General features: G+C 45.2%; 1 protein-coding gene across 3 annotated transcripts in view; it reads right to left on the minus strand.

The window, feature by feature from the left end:
• fgf5 (fibroblast growth factor 5) overlaps positions 1-22761 on the minus strand; it is a 49872-nt gene that overhangs the window by 16054 nt on the left and 11057 nt on the right. Inside the window, exons 1-2 of one of the 3 annotated variants that reach the window (XM_079515256.1) lie at positions 20519-21299; positions 2671-2758 (exon numbers count right to left, since the gene is read on the minus strand). The exons of 1 other annotated variant lie outside the window; for it this stretch is intronic. In XM_079515256.1, coding sequence (XP_079371382.1) covers positions 2671-2758; positions 20519-20760 — 330 coding nt within the window. In that variant the 5' untranslated portion in view covers positions 20761-21299. Of the gene's footprint in view, positions 1-2621; positions 2759-20518; positions 21300-22761 lie in introns of those variants that run through there. One more of the 3 variants, XM_079515258.1, reaches the window with a different exon arrangement.

Below are 22761 nucleotides of genomic sequence, written 5' to 3' on the forward strand. Positions count from 1 at the left end.
TGAATGGGTGAATGTAATGCACAATCTATGTAAAGCGCCTTGGATAAAGGCGCTATATAAATGCACCATTTACCATTTATTTACTCATGAAGATCAGCCAATCCCCTGCACGCCACGCCACGCCACTCCACTATATTATAGTTCCCAAACTTTTCATGTCAAGGACCCCCAAATTGGCACTAAGTAGCCTGCAGACCCCCAGCAGTCAGGTTACCAGGGACCCTCATAAGAGAAGATTTTTATGGCTCTAGCAGTGTCGAAATGAGTTTTCTTCGACGGGTGGCTGGCATCTCCCTTAGAGATAGGGTGAGAAGTTCAGTCACACGAGAGAGACTCGGAGTAGAGTCGCTGCTCCTTAGCCTGGAAAGGAGCCAGCTTAGGTGGTTCGGGCATCTGGTTAGGATGCCTCTCGAGCGTCTCCCTATAGGGAGGTCCTCGAGGCACGTCCCACTGGGAGGAGACCCCGGGGCAGACCAAGGCGCAGTTGGAGGAAACACATCGACTCACTGGCCTTGGAACGTCTCGGGATCGCCCCAGGAGGAAGTTATTAATGTTGCTCTGGAGAGGGAAGTCTGGAACACTCATGGTGGAGCTGTTTCCCCTGCGACCCGACTACGGATAAGCGGTTGAAGATGGATGGATGGATAGCAGTGATTCTCGACCAGTTTAATTTCAAGGACCCCCGGTTTGACATGCATAAGTCTATACGGACACCCATTTAATGGCATTCTTATCTCTGGGACCCCTGCAATTTATATTGTATTAAATCAATGTTAATTTAACTTTGACGGGTCCATTTGGTACATGTGTACACTCTCAGAGTTACAGACCCATAAGGGTCCATTTGGCTTCCAAACTGTAATTTAGCTGGGGACCCCCTGGAACTCCCTCAAGGACCCCTGGGGGTCCCCGGACCCCACTTTGGGAACCATTGCTCTAAGGCATAATGGCATGGGGAAAGGAACTATAGATTTGCTCAAGTCATGCTGTAGGGCAGGCCTTAGCTCTGGTCCATAGCTCTAATGACGGCATTAGAGCTATGGACCAGAGCTATAGGCAGGCCTATACAGTACTGAGCGAGTCACAATTCTGACTGTGCTTGATGAGCATTTCCTTTCCATTTTTCGACACTTTAATTACAATTTACAATTTACAATTGATCTATCTAACTATCTTAGAGGCATGTTTTTTTAAGTTTTAGTAGATTACATTTTACTACTTATTACAACATAATAATAATAATAATAATAATAAGTCAAATTGTAGATCAGCTATTTTTTAAATGTTTGAGAATTTTGAAATAGGCCTAGGCTACCGGTATTTTTTTGCGCAAACCAAAATGGTACAATTCTGCATTGCTTTTTCTACTTTAAGTAGCCTACCCTTTTTTTAACAATATTTTGTAGGTCTACTCGAATTTTGAATAGCTATACAAAACAGGCCCTTTTGCTTGTAACAGCTGTATTTGTAGGCTTACACTATACTATATCTATAGCATTGCTACTTTTATGCAAAAAATATCAATATAAAATAATCAATCCTCAATAAACCAATCCACTTCTCCCAGCAGCAGTAAGCAGTGTGTCTGTACTCTGTCACCTGCTCTTCGTCCCCAGCAGCCTCCCGGCTCTCAGCCACCCTGCGCCGGCCCACCGCTGCTCCTCCGACGGCGTAGATCACCCAGTGAGCGACGACGGTGACAATGTACCAATAAGGAGGAACATTCATTCTTCCGCAGACGGGACTCCGGGAGAATTCGCTCTTATACTTTTAGGCCACTTCTTCTCCTTCTATAGCATGTTGTCGTCGGCTTCTGTGCGCACGAGAATAAACGCCACCACTGGTATACGAACGTACGCACGCACGCACACGCATGCGGTCCATGCATGCAGACGGCACGGGAGCAGCAGCAACAGCAGCAGCGCTCCTGGGCATTATAACCCCCGGATGGCTGGCTGGCTGCAGTTGGCTCGCTCGAGTCAAGAGAGAGAGAGAGAGAGACTCGTACTCGTCGCGTCGCTCCTGTCCTGCTATTTATAACAGCAATGATCTCACTGCTTGCCTTGAAGGGGCTCTAAAGGACGCGCGGCGCTTCCCAGTCCAACCAGCGGTTTCTTTCTGATGATTGAACATAAACGCCAATCGTGGTTTCTTTCTTTAATATCGATCCGAGAGACGAGAGCAAAACGGAACGGACTACTAGTCTCGGAGAGAGGAGACGAGAGCGCACGTTGGTTTACCGGCGACTCTTCCGTGCCAGAAACGCGCGGCGCATTTTACGCACGCCGTGGCATCGTTTTAATAGAGCACAGGGTCCGGACTCCGGGCGGACGCTGATCATTCAGAAGTGAGAAGGATAGAGAGGAGAGTCCCTTAACCTTAACTATTAGTGAAACGGGCCTGACAGCCTATAGGAGGCTACTTGAGTGACTTTTCTTTTCCGTCTAAGTGTAGGCTCGGGCCGGGGCTATAAAGCACTGTATCACAAACAAAGTATTTTTTCTGGTTTTACCCTCTTAGCAGTTTTTGTATTTATTGTCACGGTTTGCAGAAAGTTGAACCCAAAAGCAGAGCCAAACACTGAAACACAGGAAGCAATTCAATTTAAGTTATTTATTCACAATATGTGAATTGGAGAATGTGGAAAGCCTCGGAGGGATGGAAACAAACATGGAGGCTGAGGTGAGCAGTCAGGGCTGCAGGGCAGTAGGCTTGAAGGGCTGCAGGGCAGGCAGGTAAGCAGGCAACAGCAGGAGTTCTGAAGCAGAGGAGAAAGGTGCAAGTTGCAGGCAAAATCTGGAGAACAAGCTAGATAACCGGGAGCACTAGGAGAATACTAGGAATATACTAGATCTAGAAACACTGGAAATAACTGGCTAGAATCATGCTACAGACAGTACTAGTAGAGGAAGGCTGTGCAATGATCTGGCTGATGAGTGAAGTGAAGACCAGGGTTGGCAGGTGCGTCAATTGAGTGCAGAGCCATAGAGTAAGAGAGTTACAGAAACTCTGTTCACTTCATGGGGCTTCAGTCCAATGGCGGCTCTCCTACATAGACCTCTATTGAGAATGGGGACAACAAATAGGGATAAGTCCTGGACCGGAAGTAGGACTCAGCAGGCAACAGCCCAGCTTTAATGATCTTAAATCCCTTCATTTTAGATTGTTTTGTAGTAATCGTACAACATAAACATTACAGAGACTTTAGTTGTTGTTTCAAACATGCCTAAAATTGCTGTTGTTTGCGCCGCCCTCGTTGAAAACAATGTTTTTCCAACCCCAGCTTGGCTCAGTTCAGGCTGCATGAACAGTGCTCGGTTTCTGCCCCCTCAATGTCGTAACTCTTCTATAGAGCGTCGCAGTCCCGCCCCTACCATGGACCAGGAAATGATTCTCCGTTCATTTTCCTCAGACATTTCAGAAAGTATTTATTTAAAGACGTTTACGCCGCGGACAAAGCCAACTCGAGTCGTGACAAATCATGACAACAAACACAATTTTTGGGGCCGAAAAAATAATTAGAAAGAAGAAAAAAACAGCAGGTTACAACACTTTTTTTGTTGTTTTTCTTCTATGTAATTATTTGTTTGGTCCAAAATATTGTGTGTGTTGTCATGATTTGTCACGACTCGAGTTGGCTTCGCACGACGCTTAAAAGGTCTTTAAATAAATACTTTACGAAATGTCTATGGGAAAAATGCATTGGGATTCATTTCCTGGTCCATGGTAAGGGGCGGGACTGCGACGCTCTATAGAGAGTATGCGCGTGACATCATCATCAAACCAGGAAGTTATGCAGGAATGCCTACTGAGTGGCAAAAAACTACTTTCTGGCCTTGACAGCCCATACATCCAAACAGAAAAGTCCTATCTGATTGCATTAACCCATTCAGGCCTGACGTCGAAATTTAAAAAAAAACGTTTTCTAAATCATGAAAGATTTGAGGCACATTTTAACGATTTTTCAAAAATAGCAGACCTACAAGTTCATAGCGCGCCACTCGGTGGCGCGCTATGAGCTTGTAGATCTGCTATTTTTCAATAGCTAAATTATAACAATGTTTAAAACACCAAAAGGGGTTCCCGCCCCAAAATGGGTTAATGGTTAATGTGGTTAAACGCTAACGCGACATGGATGCGTTCCAGGTCTCAATGGATTAAACAACGTTAAACAATGTTAAACTCACTTTGCATGTTGCTTTGCCACTCGATTTGCCACTCGATGTGCCATTCACTTTAAGCATGCGTATACCCTCTATTAGACATGGCTCTGATTGAGAGCGATGAGGTGACCAGACAGGTGTGCGAAGGGCGGCTGGAAGCTGGGAGGAAAGCCCACACACAGCCACAGTATTCAGTATTTAAGTCCGACGTCATTTTGTAGTGCTACGTTACGTCCGGGTCCAAGTGGCACCAGCTCCCGTCCGCATCTCATTGTAAATCTAAACGCGTGAATCTTTTTACAATGACGTTATTTTTCAGAAAGGAAGCCTTTGAGGGTTAAAATGGGTCTTAATGCTTCCAACTCGAGTAGAATTATTAATGTTTTGTACAAGTGTCCATGACAAAGAAAATATATGATGTGGAGACAATAAAGACTATTATTATCATTATTATTGAAGGTGGTAATGTGTGCAGGCTTGAGTACGTTGAATCTAGTTTGCAATTAATGAGGATTTAGTTGACACAATGAAATAAAAAGGCGATATCCAGTGTGGGGCAGACGGCCTGTCACAGCCAGATTTGGGAGAGCAGCAGCTTTGTTGTTGCGAGGAAAGCGGTATAATGAGACTTTCGTGGTTGTTTTTGTCTCAGATTTAGTCCGACGGAGCGTCAACTCTATGGGGACGCAAAAGTAGGACCCGGAAGTATCTCTGGAGGGGGCGCTCACGTCACGGCTAAAATACTGAATGGCAACACAGAGCCACATACTGACAGTATTGACCTGTATGGACTGTACCCATTCTGCAATTTGTTAACCCATTTTGGGGCGGGAACCCCTTTTGTTGTTTCAAGCATTATGTTATACTTTCTATTGAAAAATAGCAGATCTACAAGCTCATAGCACAGCACTGATCGATCGAGTGCCGCGCTACGAGCTTGTAGGTCTGCTATTTTTGAAAAATCTTGAAAATGTGGCGCAAATCTTTGAATATATGTTTCAGAGCGAACATTTTTAACTAAAATATTTGCTTCTCAGGGTCCCTGCATGGAACAACATATTTTGAGTTGGGGGTCCGTGGCCCAATAGAGATAATTCTCTATTGTAAACTAAACGTAAACCCAACACTTCTGTTTAAAATCCATGTGATGCAGTCAAAGAAAGAGAGTGTGAAAGGTGATAATGAGATAGTTGTATGTAGTGTAGGCACTGCCACTGTGCCAGTTACTGTACTTACAGTAAGACGCCCTAAAGGGCGAGGTCATGCTGAAACAACAGGTCTGGGAATGCCCAAATATGGACTGTTTTCAGGCCGGGTTTCTTCTTTCTTTAATTGACGTATTCAGGACGGGTAGGCGGGAACTGCCCATAGATCCGAAGTCCCGTTAGTCCGAACATGCATTACGGTTGGCGGACATGCACTGCTCCCATGCTTGCGGTTATGTTTAGGTTAGGGTTAGACATAGGGATAGTAATTTAGGAACAATGAACCTTCTGACTAATGACACGGCGCTGGGTAGGCTATTGTTGTATTGTTTATTGGATCTTGTTTAGTCGATACACTTAATTGTTATAGCTCATGCTCATTTGATTTAGCTATTTTGTCTCATCTGTTTAAGGAAATAGGTAGCTGATATATTGCACTTTTACCTTAGCGCTAGGTATACTCTTGGTTGCTTGTTTTTGCAGAAAATGCACTAAAGACTTCTGGTGATTAGTAGTTTTTGTTCCCTACCTATGTTGAATACACTTATTGTAAGTCGCTTTGGATAAAAGCGTCTGCTAAATGACTGTAATGTAATGTAATGTAATGTAATGTAGGCCCAGTTAGGGTCCAGGTAGGGCTGGGCCTTCATTTTCGGGCCTGTTGAGAACTCTAGTTTTCGCCGGCTGTCTAGAGTTTGGATGGACAGGTATCAGTCAAAAGGGAGACATCGACGAGGAAGGAGTCGAAGGACGGGTGGGGAAGGATCAACATATGGAATGTCAGAACAGGTCATCAGCTCCATATATGGAGATCTAAGGGTTTGAGGTCAGATGTAGAGTTGCTGGCCAGCTCCATATATGCAGATCTATAGGTGATGATCCAGTCTTCTCCATGTATGGCTATCCAGGGTTTGATGAGATCAGTGTCGTGATCTTCAGAGACGGCCATGGAGCATGTCACGAGGCGTGATGGACTGACGGTCATATATGGTGGCGTGACAGACGGACTGACTGACAGGTTTTGCAGTTTCATAATCTGCGACCTACAGTACGCAACTAGAAATGCACTGTATTGGCCGTACAAGTTGGCGCAAGTTAGTAAAAATCAAATCTGAGAGTGCACAAATGGAACCAAATGGACTCGTTAGGGTCCATTTGGTGTACATTCTCTGAGTTACAGACCCATAATGGTCCATTTGGTTCCAAACTATCATTTAGCTGGGGATGCCCTGGAACTGCCTCATGGGGACCCCCTGGAACTGCCTCATGGGGGACCCCTGGAACTGCCTCATGGGGGACCCCTGGAACTGCCTCATGGGGACCCCTGGGGGTCCCCGGACCACACTTTGGGAACCACTGGTATAGATCACCGATTTGCGGCACGTGACACATAAGTACGACGGCTCGACGGGCGTAAGGCCCATTGTATAATTGCCTTTCTCACAAACATAGCCTAGAGAGACTATATGGGCCCCCATTACCTTGAATGTAAACAGTACAAGGCAGCGTGTAAGGTCCCACCGTGTGTAGCGGCGGCCATTAATTCCAGTAACAGTGAGGTAATCCCCCTCCTGGCCTGTATAAACAAGGATGATCCTGACTGATACCGCCGCCCAATTGATCCCAGCTTTTAGCAGCTTTTTTAGTCTAAGCAAAGATCAGACACTATATGGCCGGGGGTCCGTTTCCTAGGGGCCCCCCTGTTCGTCCGGTACCCCCCCCCCCCCCCCACCCCCTAGAGAGGTTGATGGATCAGAGGGCGTCGCTGGGAATCTGTCTGTTTCTCTGACATACATACAGCTCAGAGTTAACCGGGTTAACCACTTAATTAAACCCTATGCATGATTTGTCTCTGTCGGTAGAAATGTCATTATGTCCAAGAGAGATACTTTTCAGGATTCAAATTTAAAAATAGTGAGCTTAAGCACCTATATATCTGCTAAAGCCCTAATCACACCATGCAACTCCTTGGGGTCCAAACGGTTGCAAGGAGTCAACACAAACGCTAAAACCGTCTTGACCCTTTGGTGTGGTTTGGGCCATTGAATTCCATGCGTTGAATCACTAGGGACGACGCGCGCGTCAACGTGCAACAGGACATATCACACCGCAGGGACAACGCTAAAACCGTCTCGACCGTTTGGTGTGGTTAGGGCTTTAGGCTGCGCAACAGTGACACTTGGCGGATTCCTGTGGGGAATACTATGTGCACAACAGAGACGCAGACGTTGCCTTTTATGCCAATGAGGATCATTCCCTCCTTCTCCTCCCCAATTTAAATGGTAAATGGAGCATTTATATAGCGCCTTTATCCAAGGCGCTTTACATAGATTGTGCATCAATTCACCCATTCATACACCGATGGCGGCAGAAACCATGCAAGGCACTAGCCAGCACATCAGGAGCAATTTGGGGTTCAGTGTCTTGCTCAAGGACACTTCGACACTAACTCTGGGGGAGCCCGGGTTCGAACAGGCGACCTTGCAGTTGCCATCCAGCCACTCTACCCCTGAGCCACCGCCGCCAATTTAGGCGTTATGCCAATTAATTCCTCCCAACACACATTTCCCTGTTGTTGTCACTGCTGTTGCATCCTCAAGGTCAACTTTATTGTCCATAAGGGACATTTGTCTTGGGCTTTCACCCCAGCTGCAGCCACAAATAAAACATCAGTGACAAACAAAAATACATTACAGAGGGAGACACAACATTACAGAGGGAGACACAACATTACAGAGGGAGACAACATTACAGAGGGAGACACAACATTACAGAGGGAGACACAACATTACAGAGGGAGACACAACATTACAGAGGGAGACAACATTACAGAGGGAGACACAACATTACAGAGGGAGACACAACATTACAGAGGGAGACAACATTACAGAGGGAGACAACATTACAGAGGGAGACACAACATTACAGAGGGAGACACAACATTACAGAGGGAGACAACATTACAGAGGGAGACACAACATTACAGAGGGAGACAACATTACAGAGGGAGACACAACATTACAGAGGGAGACACAACATTACAGAGGGAGACACAACATTACAGAGGGAGACAACATTACAGAGGGAGACACAACATTACAGAGGGAGACACAACATTACAGAGGGAGACACAACATTACAGAGGGAGACACAACATTACAGAGGGAGACACAACATTACAGAGGGAGACAACATTACAGAGGGAGACACAACATTACAGAGGGAGACACAACATTACAGAGGGAGACACAACATTACAGAGGGAGACACAACCATTACAGAGGGAGACACAACATTACAGAGGGAGACAACATTACAGAGGGAGACACAACATTACAGAGGGAGACACAACATTACAGAGGGAGACAACATTACAGAGGGAGACACAACATTACAGAGGGAGACACAACATTACAGAGGGAGACACAACATTACAGAGGGAGACAGAGGGAGACACAACATTACAGAGGGAGACACAACATTACACAATTGCACACATGATGTGGATAATATAGCCTCACAGTCACTGCTGTTTCAGAGCCTCGTTCAACATCTTAGTTGATGCTGGTGTACAAACGTTTTTTTTTTAAACCTGATGTACTTCCACTTTGGTTCTTTGTACCTTCTCCCAGAGGGCATAAGTACAAACTCTCCATTTAAAACATGCTGGGTAACGTCACCGACAATGTTTTGAGCCTGTTTTAGTGTAGCCTGCAGAGAGGGGAGTAGTCTTACCCCTATGATCTTCCCTGCAGTCTGCACTTATCTGAACAACTCACCTGACAGCGAGGATTACTTGTCCTGCCGCCCCCCAGCCCCGTAGGAGCTATACATGCCGTGGCCATTCGCACCCTCCCCGCCCGGCATCCCTCCTCCATTTAATATGTGCCAATTGTGTTTGTGCATACACTCGACGAAGCCCGGATGCACCTGGATGGATTCTAACCAACACCCTCCACGGTGTTTGGTTATAGGGACTTAACCTGAGTGTAATAATCATACCGTAGCCATAGAGTCACGTGTCTTTTTTATGTTATCTCTGAGTGACGTGTTTGGGCCATGGGTCAGATTGAGTATATAAATACATATGTTGTGGCCACTCAATAATTGATGACGTTGACTTCTTCGGACACTTGCTATACAGTAGAGTGGAAAGAGCAGCGTCACATGCATTAACAGTAGACAGTAGACACGGTGACTAAAGTAAACAGTGGATAAAGGACACTTTTGAATTGCAAGCACCAGAGAAAATGCACACCAGCGATGCAAACCCATATACAGTACAGTATGACTGAATAGGTAATTAATCATTAGAAAAAGAATATTTAAGTCCTCTTTAGTCCCGTCACGTCAAACGGGTGATGCGTGGCCAGATTTGGCCTCAACTCGTCATACATTTGTTAAAATACGTTAATCATATAGAGCATAGCAGTGGCATGGTGTTCTGGTTCCATTGGAAAAACAAATTCCCTTCATTGTCAATGGCGTTTACGAAACATTGAACTAAAGACAAACATTAAACCTGTATATACGTAGGAGGGGCTAGCGCCCCTCAAAAAGCTAAACAAAGGTGGACCCTCTTGTAAACAAGTGTAATGCTTTATTGGGTCGTCCACTCACAGTTAACAGTCTTTGTATTGAGTTGTGCTTGAAACTTGCAAACTGTTAATAAATATTTCAATCAATTCAATCAATCAAAACATATTGCCATGATTGTCTTTTTCGTCCTCCGACCTAAGTGGTCGTTGGGTGGCCTGGAGTGGGGGGAGGAGGGGGGGGGGGGGTCTGCTTTTCCTCACAGGACCCGGGAGTAATCTGCTGTGGTCTGTCTGTCTGTCTGTCTGTCTGTTCCTTGACAGGAAAATAAAGTCTTGCACACCTACAAAGGCGACAGGTGTGTAGGAGAATACCCAACGAGGGATCCTTAAGAAAAAACTCCTGCACACTGTGCTAGGTCATTAATATACCTTAGGGTTGTAATAATAATATAATAATAATAAAAAAGTCCCCCCCATTCTGTGTTGCCTAGAACTGGAGGACTGAAAATATCAGTAACATTAAGTACATATTGATGATGTCACAAAGATGTACTTCATGTTACTGATTTTTCTCAGTGGTGGTATTGCCCTTTAAACAAACTTTAAAGTCCATAGACTTGCCTGGCAAAAAAAAATCACAATAACTATACCCTAAACAAATATTACATTTGGCTGGCAACCGGTTATTTATTATTAGGCTGTAAAACAAACATTAGTCCATAGACTTGTCCATAGCCACATGACGCAATTTCAGGACCGGAGCTAGTGTGGCCGCGAGGGCGATGCGCCCCCACTCGTTGTTGTGTCTGATGCGTGGAGAGAGAGAGAGAGAGAGAGAGAGAGAGGAGAGGGTGGTGTTCAACATGCCAGTTGTGACCTCAGCGCAAAACATCGTCGGGGGTGGGGGGGGGGGTTACTATGTGCAACATAGTAACCTGACCACATGCTGGGGGGGGGGGGGGGTTACTGGCACACGCGATGTGTGTCACGCAGTGTTGTTTTTGGCAGCAAATTTCTATTTTAGAATGCACTTGAGTAGTTTTGATTTAGTTTTAGTCAAATTTTAGTCACCTGCAATGTTTTAGTGTTAGTCTAGTTTTAGTCGACTAAATATCATAAGATTTTGTCGAGTAAATCTACAGATTTAGTCGACTAAAATGTATTTGATGCCATCGTAATGAGTCTTATTACACTTGCTGAAAATAGCCGATCTACAAGCTCACAACGTGACGCGCTGCGACGCGTTGTGGGCTTGTAGATCGGCTATTTTCAGCATGCAACCAAGTGTAAAATGACTTATACTGAATCTCTTGTCCACTAGTCCCAACCTTTTTTCTATTTTTTATATATATCTTTTTATTTGGTTTTTAACATTTTAAAGAACAAAACATTTTGTTTCCCCACACCTCCCCCCCAGCATAAATACAAATACATCATTGTCCTCTTTCTCTGTCACTAGTCCCTTGCTAACATTTTAGTCTAGTTTGTATTTGTTGACGAAATTGTCAATATATTTAGTCTCGGTATTAGTCATCATAGCTTAGTCTTCATTTAGTTTCCATTTCGTTTTTGTCGGTGGAAAAAGGTAGTCGACGAACATTTTTCGTCTTAGTTTTAGTCGACGAAAACAACAGTGCTGCTGTGAACACATTGCAGTCGAGTCACTTGGAAGGGAGCAGTGGCGTGCACAGACATTTAGAGGGGCAGGGGTTGGGGGTCAGGGGTCAGTGGCGTGCACAGACATTTAGAGGGGCAGGGGTTGGGGGTCAGGGGTCAGTGGCGTGCACAGACATTTAGAGGGGCAGGTGCTCAAGTGAAAAAAGGGCACCTTGTGCAGCACTAGCCTGGTTAATAAACCAGACCGAATCAGCCGTTGGCAAAAAAAAGTTGCCTACCAGCGGATTACGGTCTGGCGAGGCTCAGTAGCACGCCTCTTTCCTACAGCAGAGAACAGGTCGGACCAATCGGGACACGGTATGCAATATAGGCGGGCTTTGGTACAGTGACGTTCAATGCTTGAGACTTTTGACTGACAGTAGCTCTGACCAATTGCGTCAAAGAGAAAATGTTCCCCGGGAAATGAAATCCAAGTGGAGCCAGCCCAGACTGATATACCGCGACAGTGTTGTGTGATATTAGTCTGGCTTATTAGCCAGGCTAGTGCAGCACATGGAACCAGCCGGTTGCCTTAATAGTGTGAGATTTATACATTTTGGGGCCTAAATAATATATTAGAAGTTTTAATCAAGAATTGATCAATGTCACCATGGTCCACATACACTGTACAAAAAATAAAAAACGTTTTGTTTTTTTTCTTTCAAAAGGGCACATACATTGCCAAAAGGGCAGGGTACTTTAGCACCCCCTAGTGTCTATCTGTGCACACCACTGAAAAGGAGTCTTGGGTTCCAGGTCTATGTGATCCAGTAGCTCTGTTGAATGACATTATACACAGCACAGAGTGACAGACCACTCACACTGCGGCTTATACTGGGACAGCTGTGTGATGTTTCCATGCCTACACACACACACACACACACACACACACACACACACACACACACACACACACACACACACACACACACACACACACACACACACACACACACACACACACACACACACACACACACACACACACACACACACACACACACACACACACACACAGGGGTTCCGTAAATGTAAAGTACTCGAGGCATGCGGACGGGAGGAAGTCGGAGGGATGCGTGCTAAGTGGTGCCATGAACCCGCCTTGAGCTGATTCTCAGTGGAGGCTTTGCCACCTACAGTCACCTGCTCGCTGCCACCTACAGTCACCTGCTACCTACAGTCACCTGCTACCTACAGTCAAGTCACCTACAGTCACCTACAGTCACCTGCTCGCTCGCCAACTAGACCGGCGCTTACAATGGGCTGTATGCAGCACGCCATTTTGGAAAGAACTTAATTGGGGCCACTTCCCTACTTCCTGTAACTTCCTGTTACCGATGATACTACTAATGAAGGCTCCGTTCCATTCTGGTCAAACAGAGCCAGTGTTAATGATACTAATGAAGGCTCCGTTCCATTCTGGTCAAACAGAGCCAGTGTTAATGATACTAATGAAGGCTCTGTTCCATTCTGGTCAAACAGAGCCAGTGTTAATGATACTAATGAAGGCTCCGTTCCATTCCGGTCAAACAGAGCCAGTGTTAATGATACTAATGAAGGCTCCGTTCCATTCTGGTCAAACAGAGCCAGTGTTAATGATACTAATGAAGGCTCCGTTCCATTCCGGTCAAACAGAGCCAGTGTTAATGATACTAATGAAGGCTCCGTTCCATTCTGGTCAAACAGAGCCAGTGTTAATGATACTAATGAAGGCTCCGTTCCATTCTGGTCAAACAGAGTCAGTGTTAATGATACTAATGAAGGCTCCGTTCCATTCCGGTCAAACAGAGCCAGTGTTAATGATACTAATGAAGGCTCCGTTCCATTCCGGTCAAACAGAGCCAGTGTTAATGATACTAATGAAGGCTCCGTTCCATTCCGGTCAAACAGAGTCAGTGTTAATGATACTAATGAAGGCTCTGTTCCATTCCGGTCAAACAGAGCCATTGTTAATGATACTAATGAAGGCTCTGTTCCATTCTGGTCAAACAGAGTCAGTGTTAATGATACTAATGAAGGCTCCGTTCCATTCCGGTCAAACAGAGCCAGTGTTAATGATACTAATGAAGGCTCCGTTCCATTCCGGTCAAATAGAGCCAGTGTTAATGATACTAATGAAGGCTCCGTTCCATTCCGGTCAAACAGAGTCAGTGTTAATGATGCTAATGAAGGCTCCGTTCCATTCTGGTCAAACAGAGTCAGGGGTGCTGTTATTGTGTGTGTTGGCTCACTGGGAAAAAAATGGTGCATTTATATAAAAATGGTGAATTTATATAGCGCCTTTATCCAAGGCGCTTTACATAGATTGTGCATCACATTCACACACACATTCATACATTGATGGCAGCAGAAACCATGCAAGGCACCAACCAGCACATCAGGAGTCTTGCTCAAGGACACTTCGACACCAACTCTGGGGGAGCCCGGGTTCGAACTGGCAACCTTGCGGTTGCCATCCAGCCACTCTACCCCTGAGCCACCGCCACCTCCTGGAAACACTCTGCTACACCGGTGGGTCTCAAAGTGTCCTTGAGTGAGAAACGGCCCCGCATACGGGTGTGTAACTCTGAGAGTGTATACAAAACAGACCCCACATTGAGAACCACGTGATGCAGATGGTACCCATCACTGTACACTCCATAGGAACGCAGGTCACTGGTGACAGCTATGGTACCCATCACTGTACACTCCATAGGAACGCAGGCTGGTGACAGCTATTGTACCCATCACTGTACACTCCATAGGAACGCAGGCTGGTGACAGCTATGGTACCCATCACTGTACACTCCAGGAACGCAGGCTGGTGACAGCTATGGTACCCATCACTGTACACTCCAGGAACGCAGGCTGGTGACAGCTATGGTACCCATCACTGTACACTCCAGGAACGCAGGCTGGTGACAGCTATGGTACCCATCACTGTACACTCCATAGGAACGCAGGCTGGTGACAGCTATGGTACCCATCACTGTACACTCCATAGGAACGCAGGCTGGTGACAGCTATGGTACCCATCACTGTACACTCCAGGAACGCAGGCTGGTGACAGCTATGGTACCCATCACTGTACACTCCAGGAACGCAGGCTGGTGACAGCTATGGTACCCATCACTGTACACTCCATAGGAACGCAGGCTGGTGACAGCTATGGTACCCATCACTGTACACTCCAGGAACGCAGGCTGGTGACAGCTATGGTACCCATCACTGTACACTCCATAGGAACGCAGGCTGGTGACAGCTATGGTACCCAACTACCCATCACTGTACACTCCATAGGAACGCAGGCTGGTGACAGCTATGGTACCCATCACTGTACACTCCATAGGAACGCAGGCTTGTCCTCTCTGTCCGAGAGGCGGGACATGCACTGGTATATTTTCATTTTCAATGCCATCTCAGGAATGGTCCCCTCTTACATTTGCTCTATGTTGGATCAGAGTCTGTATCAGACCCGCTCGAGTGACTTCCTGACCCTCAAGGTTCCTTTTGCTAACTCAGAGCTAGGTAAAGCAGCTTTTTCTGTCAGTGCTCCATTTGATTGGAACAAACTCCAAAAATCCCTAAAAATCAGATCACTGCCTTCCCTAGGTCAATTCAGGGAAATGATTTCTAGCACTTTTACTCAACAATGTAACTGTTTTAATTGATTCTCATCTATCTATTATAGTTATTTTATTTTTTACACTTTCTGTTTTACAATTCATATATTTGATATTGCTGTATTTGTGTATGTTGTTGATTTTTGTGTTTTGTATTTCGGCTACATTAAAAATGAGGGCCTTCCCCTCAATTGTACTCCGAGTTTAAATAAAGGTTATGATGATGATGATGATGATGATGATGATGCAGACGGACGCCAGCGGGCCATCCTGAAGTGGACATGATCCATCGTGTGTCAGTTTGCGCCTGTCAGCGACCTGTGGATGAGCTTCCTGCGGTGGAAATAGGTCCGGCACACAATGCAGGATGTATATTTAGCGTCGCAGCCAATGTCGTAATCAGTTGGCTGACCTAGACAGACAGACAGACAGACAGCATGACATAGATGTAATGACCTCATGAAGCTTGTAGGCTAACAGTACACGCTCCAATCCTGAGTGTGTACATTTAGGACGAGGTCAAAATGTTGACATTTGAAATGGATCCATTTGGGCCTTGACGATAGCTGATGATGTGTAGAGTAGACTCATCTGAAAACGGTACCGCGTGCTGCTTTCAGTGTGCGTGCATGTGTGTGTGTGTGTGTGCATGCGTACCGGTATGTTCTGTTTTAGCATCGCAAGTGCTGTATAGCTAGCTGCTTTTACACGTGGGCAGGTTCTTAAAATAATCTAGAAATAGGATGTCAACACGTTCATTCATTTCAAAACCAAACCTACTGTAAATCACATACTAGGCTATATGAAAAGTCGTATAATAAATTTAACGCATAATGAATTACATGTAAATGTCGCAACTCTTTTCAAATTGTCTGCATGCTTTCATTCCTAGATTTGCTGCCAACAACTGCTCATTTCAGTTGAAAACAATCAAACTGGCAGTATACTGGCAGTGAAGTGTACACATGTAATTGAAATAATAGTCACATTATTAATATTTAACCACTTAAATCCTCTATATACATACACCCCCCCCTCACCACCAAATCTCTCTTCCGAAAATAGCCGATCTACAAGTTTACAACGCGTCCCGTTGCCTGACTCCAGTGCCCCCCTTCCTGAGATATTTATTGCCCCTGATGCTTCAGTGCGGGTGTCATCATCCGTTTTGTGAGCCCCCAAACACATTTGTCAAGACATCACTCAGCGCGGGACGGCTCTTCTGTCATCTGGCACTTTGACCATGTGGCCGGTGCCAAACTCTGGCCTGTATAAAGCAGTGTTTCCCAAAGTGGGGTCCAGGGACCCCCAGGGGTCCTTGAGGGAGTTCCAGGGGAGCTAAATGATATGGTTTGGAACCAAATGGAACCCATATGGTTCTGTAACTCTGAGTTAAATGCACTTTACAATATAAATTGGGGGTCCCAGAGATAGAAATGCCATTGAATGGGGGTCCGTAGCCTAATGCATGTCAAACTGGGGGTCCTTGAAATTAAACGGGTTGAGAAACACTGCTAGAGGCATAAAGATCTTCTCTTATGGGGGTCCCTGGCATATCTTTTCAAATGGGGGTCTGTGGGATAATTAGTGTCAATTTGGGGGTCCTTGACATGAAACAGTTTGGGAACCACTGCTGTATATGATATAGTTATACAGTCACACCAGGGTTGATTTTTGCAATTATTGATTTAGTTTTAGTCATAACTTAGTCATCTGAACTCTACTCTACTCTCAGTTGACTAGTAAATACCATAATGTTTTAGTCGACTTAAATGTATTTCGGCTGGCCGTGATCTAGCATTGAAGTGTCTGATTTATACTCAGCTGTGTGCCGAAAACCGCAGATCTACAAGTTCACAACATGTCGCACTGACTGCATGCGACATGTTGTGAGCTGATAGATGGGCTATTTTCGGAGAGTGACGCGTACCTGCACACAACCAAATATAAAATGACTTGTCTTTTAGTTCTACTGGATCTCTTCTCCACTAGTCCCTTCCTAACAATAGTCTATAGTTTCTTAGTTGTTAACAAAATTGTCTGTATATCTTAGTTTTAGTCATCGCAGCTTAATTAGTTTTTTTTATTTAGTTTTCGTCAGTGAAAAGAAAGTCTGCACTGGAACAGAGGTTGTTTCTATAGTGATCATAATATGGCGCGTTCGGGAATAGCGCACTGAGCGCACTGTGCAATGCAAACTAATAGACCAGTGCGCTCCGGTGCGGTATTTCCGAACACGGCCATAATTATGAGCATAATAGTCACTTTATATTTACTCAAACCGTATGGCGCTTTTAGACTAAAACATGCATTAACCTCTTGAACACTTTGAATTACACTTAAATTATTATTATTACAGCTCTACACTCAGTACACTGCCATAGTACCCATTGTGTAGGACAGAGCTCTACACTCAGTACACTGCCATAGTACCCATTGTGTAGGACAGAGCTCTACACTCAGTACACTGCCATAGTACCCATTGTGTAGGACAGAGCTCTACACTCAGTACACTGCCATAGTACCCATTGTGTAGGACAGAGCTCTACACTCAGTACACTGCCATAGTACCCATTGTAAAGGTAGCGTATAGGTGATATTGTAGAGCTCCTTTGACTCCTTCAAAACCGCTCTCAAAGGGCACCTACGGATGGCTGCAATTCGAAACTGGCCCCCGTAAAATCTGAATCCCCCCCCCCCCCCCCCTTTTCCCCTCACTGTATGTTTCTTTTTCCTTTTTACCTCCATTATGATGAATTCCTGTACTGTTCTTTGACTATATAGAAGTGTCTATTTGTACGTCTCTAAATGTTTTGATGAATTGAACATGGTGGACCCTGTTGTAAACAAGTGTAATGCTTAATTGGGTCGTCCACTCACAGTTAACAGCCTTTGTATTGAGTTTGTGCTTGAAATGTACTGTAATTCTGCAAACTGTTAATACAATTTTCAATCAATCAATCAATCAAAGCTCTACACTCAGTACACTGCCATAGTACCCATTGCAGTGACAGTGTAGTTTTAGGGTCTCCCCATATATTTCCAGCTTGTTCAGGTCAGGGTACTAATCATTGTATCCAATCAGGATAACTCATATAGTCATACAGGATACAGGACAAACAAGTGGATTTGGAAGTGATTCCACATATAGGCCTACATTATGGGCAGACAACATTGAAACTGGAGCACTACAAAACTGAAGCTGAAAAATGGGTACTCCGGAAACTTGTTACCAAAGAGCTGGAGAGACGAGGGAGTTTTGTTTTAACAAAAAAAAATATCACTTACCGTACCCTACTGTAGCCTACATTTAACTCTGAAAGTGTACAAAATAAATGTAACCAATTTGACCGAGAAGGGAGGGTTCATTTAGTGCATTTTGATTTTGTACATATTTACGAATCCATAAATTATCCCTGTGTTTGGTTTAGTTTAGTTTTTTTGAAAAAGGTCACGAGTTAAAACTATGCGAGGACATGAGCTCACATGACTTATTTATTTCCATCGTGGGCCTCATGCACATAACAAATGAACAATGTAGTCTGCAATAAGTAGGCCTAAACCATGTTTTTCCAGACATTTACACTATTCTAAAACCCACTGCCCTTTCTATCCTTACTATAACATGCACCCTGAACCTACTCCAACACCTTAACGAAGGTAACCAAGCCCTGAATGTTGGAGGTCAGCTTAACTGGCACCACCTCTATTGGTGGTGGTTCTATTGGGGCCCCAATGACTGCAAATGTGCTCCTCCCCGCTGGACCAGGGGTCTTCAAACAGGGCTGGACCAGGGGTCTTCAAACAGGGCTGGACCAGGGGTCTTCAACAGGGCTGGACCAGGGGTCTTCAACAGGGCTGGACCAGGGGTCTTCAACAGGGCTGGACCAGGGGTCTTCAACAGGGCTGGACCAGGGGTCTTCAACAGGGCTGGACCAGGGGTCTTCAACAGGGCTGGACCAGGGGTCTTCAACAGGGTGTCTGGGACCCCTAGGGCAGTGGTTCCCAAAGTGGGGTCCGGGGACCCCCAGGGGTCCTTGAGGGAGTTCCAGGGGGTCCCCAGCTAAATGATAGTTTGGAACCAAATGGACCCTTATGGGTCTGTAACTCTGAGAGTGTACAAATGGAACCAAATGGACCCGGTCCATTTGGTTCCATTTGTACACTCTGAGTTAAACTAACAGTGATTTTACAATATAAATTGGGGGTCCTAGAGATAGAAATGCCATTAAATGGGGGGGTCCGTAGACTAATGCATGTCAAACTGGGGGTCCTTGAAATTAAACAGGTTGAGAATCACTGCTAGAGCCGTAAAAAGTCTTCTCTCATGTCCCTCGTCCTTGGCATATATTTTCAAATGGCGGCTAATTTGTGTCAATTTGGGGGTCCTTGACATGAAAAGGTTTGGGAACCACTGCCCTAGGGGGGGTCCTCAGAGTTACTAGAAGGGTGCCATCAAATCTTTGTGTGATAGGAACTTTTTTTTTCTTTCTTTTTTTACATCGGTGCCAGTACCAGTATCGGCATTTTTAGTATCGGCCATTTTAGGTCCCCAAACGAGTTGCTCTCTGTATGTCCAAAGGTGAGTCTCAGCATGTACAGTATATGATGTAACATCTCTGTAGTGTTAAAAAGGTGCTCATGCATATATTGATGAAGACCTTTTTGCCTACGAGAGACGTGACAAAGAGTGATCATGTATTTTCACGCCGCGATAACGGCTTAGCAGGAAATGTGAATCATCCAACAGATGCTCTGCATGCATTATTGACGGGCTGTAAATAATAGAAGTGGATCTTCGTGTCTTGTTAAGAAATCAGGTCTGCAAAGAGAGGTTAAACTGCTTGAAACCTACAGTAGCATCCCTGTTTGGAGGCGAACATTCAGCGGGGAAACAAATAGCTGGTATACAAGCTCACAACACGTCGCAACGATGCTGAAAGGAAGGGCATTTGGATGTTCCAAACGCTCATTTTGATGATGGAACTTGGAATGGCTTAGGGTTGACGACAGTGCAGCAACTTGCAATGGGCCTGGTCTTACAAGGGGTGGTATACTTATAAATGAACGATAAAAATACAAGTAAATAATTGGGTTAAAGTGCAGAGGTTGCATAGCTTAAAAACAGCCGCCCACGCCACCTTTTTAAGAGGCCTGGTCCTCCATTAAAATGATAGAAATATAACCAAGGCAACACTGGTTCGTAGGACAACTGAATGATTAAAAGGCAGGGGGGAGTGGGCTGGGGAGGACAAGGAAGACGCCAGTCACAGATTCGAGACAAGTGAATTCTATATCCAGCTAACACAAGCTCCTGCAGGGACCACGAGTATTGGTGTCGTTTGAAGACCTACCGGCGAGCCAGAGCGGTGATTCTTCCTCCTCCCTGGTCATCCCTGGTCCTCCTCAGCGGTGGTCGCCGTCCTACTCCTAGCGGTGGTCGCCGTACTGTCTGTCCACGGCACGCTGCAGTACCCTGTCTCTGCTCGTCTCTCGTCTCAGTGTCTCCTCTCGTCTCGCGTCTGTCCGCGTTCCATCTCTGGGCAGCCCACCACGGGCAAGGCCGGGCAGGCACACACTCTGGGGGTCGTGGCATACGTTTCGAAGGGTCTGGCTATACCACTGGCCCAGAGCCATTGGAGAGTTGCGCCATTGAGGGGGCACAAAAAAATGAGCGCTGTTCATGCAGCACTGGAGTGAGACAAGCTGGATATTGAAATACATCGTTTTCAACGAGGGCGGCGCAAATATCAGCAATTTTATAGGAATGTGTGCAACGTCTGACTGTTTTAAAATATTGTACAGTGGCAGGCTGGCAGCTAAAGTCTCTGTAATGTTTATGTTGTACTATGAGGGCTGTTGCCTGAGTCCATGCAGTGCATTCTGCCAACTTCCGGCCCAGGACTTGTCACACTTCGCCAATAGAAGATAGCCGCCATTGGACTGGCCCCATGAAGTGAACGGAGTTGTCACAACTCTCTCATCTATATGCTGCTCCACTGGGCCCCCACGGGGGTCGTGGCACTTACGGCCCCTACTAATAATTGTCAACAGTCAACAGCTGCCGTCCTGGCCCTTATTAGCCCATGCATGGTCAGTCAGGGGCCGGGCCGGGCCGGGCCCTGCCCTGCCCAACTCCTTTACTTCTCTCTCCTCTTCCAAACACTCTCTGCTGCTTCTCCTGCAAACACTGCTATATATATATATGCTTAATTAGGTAGCCACGCCCACCCCAGGTGCAGGCCTTTAATAGCTGCAGGTCCTTGATTCGCATGCTTGGTTAGCCAGTGGAAAGATGAAAGGTTATACAAAATATAACTCCACAATAAAAGTAATTAACAAACGACTGACATAAAAATCACAAAAACCAAACACATCTAAAACACATTTACATTAGGCTACATTTACAATGTCAACAAAGTCCACAGAGGGACTTCCACACACCACTTTCAACCCAGATTCGGCTCAAACAAACAAGGGGTTGAAACAATATTTCGCTCCTATGCCACTAAAATGTGGAACGCCCTCGCCCTACCAGCAGCCGTTAAGAAATATGAATTCCTAGACCCCTTCAAAACAGCTGTCAAAGAGCACATACGCCGGGTAGCTGCAATTCGAAATTGGCCTCTGCAAAAAAGTAAAATCCCCCCCCACAACCATTTTTGAGCCTCCTATATTCACGTGTAGACTTTTGTCTTACACAAACATTAAATTCCAATTCACAATGAATGGAGAATTTACGTCATATGTGGACGAGCAAATCGTCTGTTTTTGTCCTACAAATTCCCATTGACAATGAATGGATAATTTACGTATGTGTCTGAGCAAAGATAAGAGCGCCTCTCACTTCACACGGGTGTGATTTTCCTATTTTGTCACATGTATTCCCTAATTTTCTAAATGTTCTGATACATTTTAAATGGAGGACCTTTATGTTAACAAGTCTTAGGGCTTTTTGCATTGACCTGTAGGCCTACTCTCATTGAACTGAACCCATTCTACAAACTCTACCTGAAACAAAGTTAAATCTATCCTATGCTGCCATCTAGTGGACAGCTTTCATCGTGTAGCGACAATAGAGTTCAGAGTTTTGATTGATTGATTGAAATATTTATTAACAGTTTGCAGAATTACAGTACATTTCAAGCACAAACTCAATACAAAGGCTGTTAACTGTGAGTGGACGACCCAATTAAGCATTACACTTGTTTACAAGAGGGTCCACCATGTTCAATTCATCAAAACATTTAGAGACGTACAAATAGACACTTCTATATAGACAAAGAACAAGACAGGAAAACTTCAGACATGCATTATAGGCCAGTGGTTCCCAAAGTGGGGTCCGGGGACCCCTATAGGGGTCCTTGAGGGAGTTGGACCCTTATGGGTCTGTAACCAAGAAAGTTAATTTAACTCTGAGAGTGTACAAATGGGTCCATTTGTACACTGTTAGGGTCCATTTGGTTCCATGTGTACACTCTCAGAGTTAAATTAACATTGATTTTACAATATACATTGGGGTCCCAGAGATAGAAATGCCATTAAATATTGGGGACCGTAGCCTAATTCAGGTCAAACCACGGGGGCCCTTGACATG

This window comes from Electrona antarctica (assembly GCF_951216825.1).
Source record: "Electrona antarctica genome assembly, chromosome: 12".
Taxonomy (NCBI): Eukaryota; Metazoa; Chordata; class Actinopteri; order Myctophiformes; family Myctophidae; genus Electrona; species Electrona antarctica.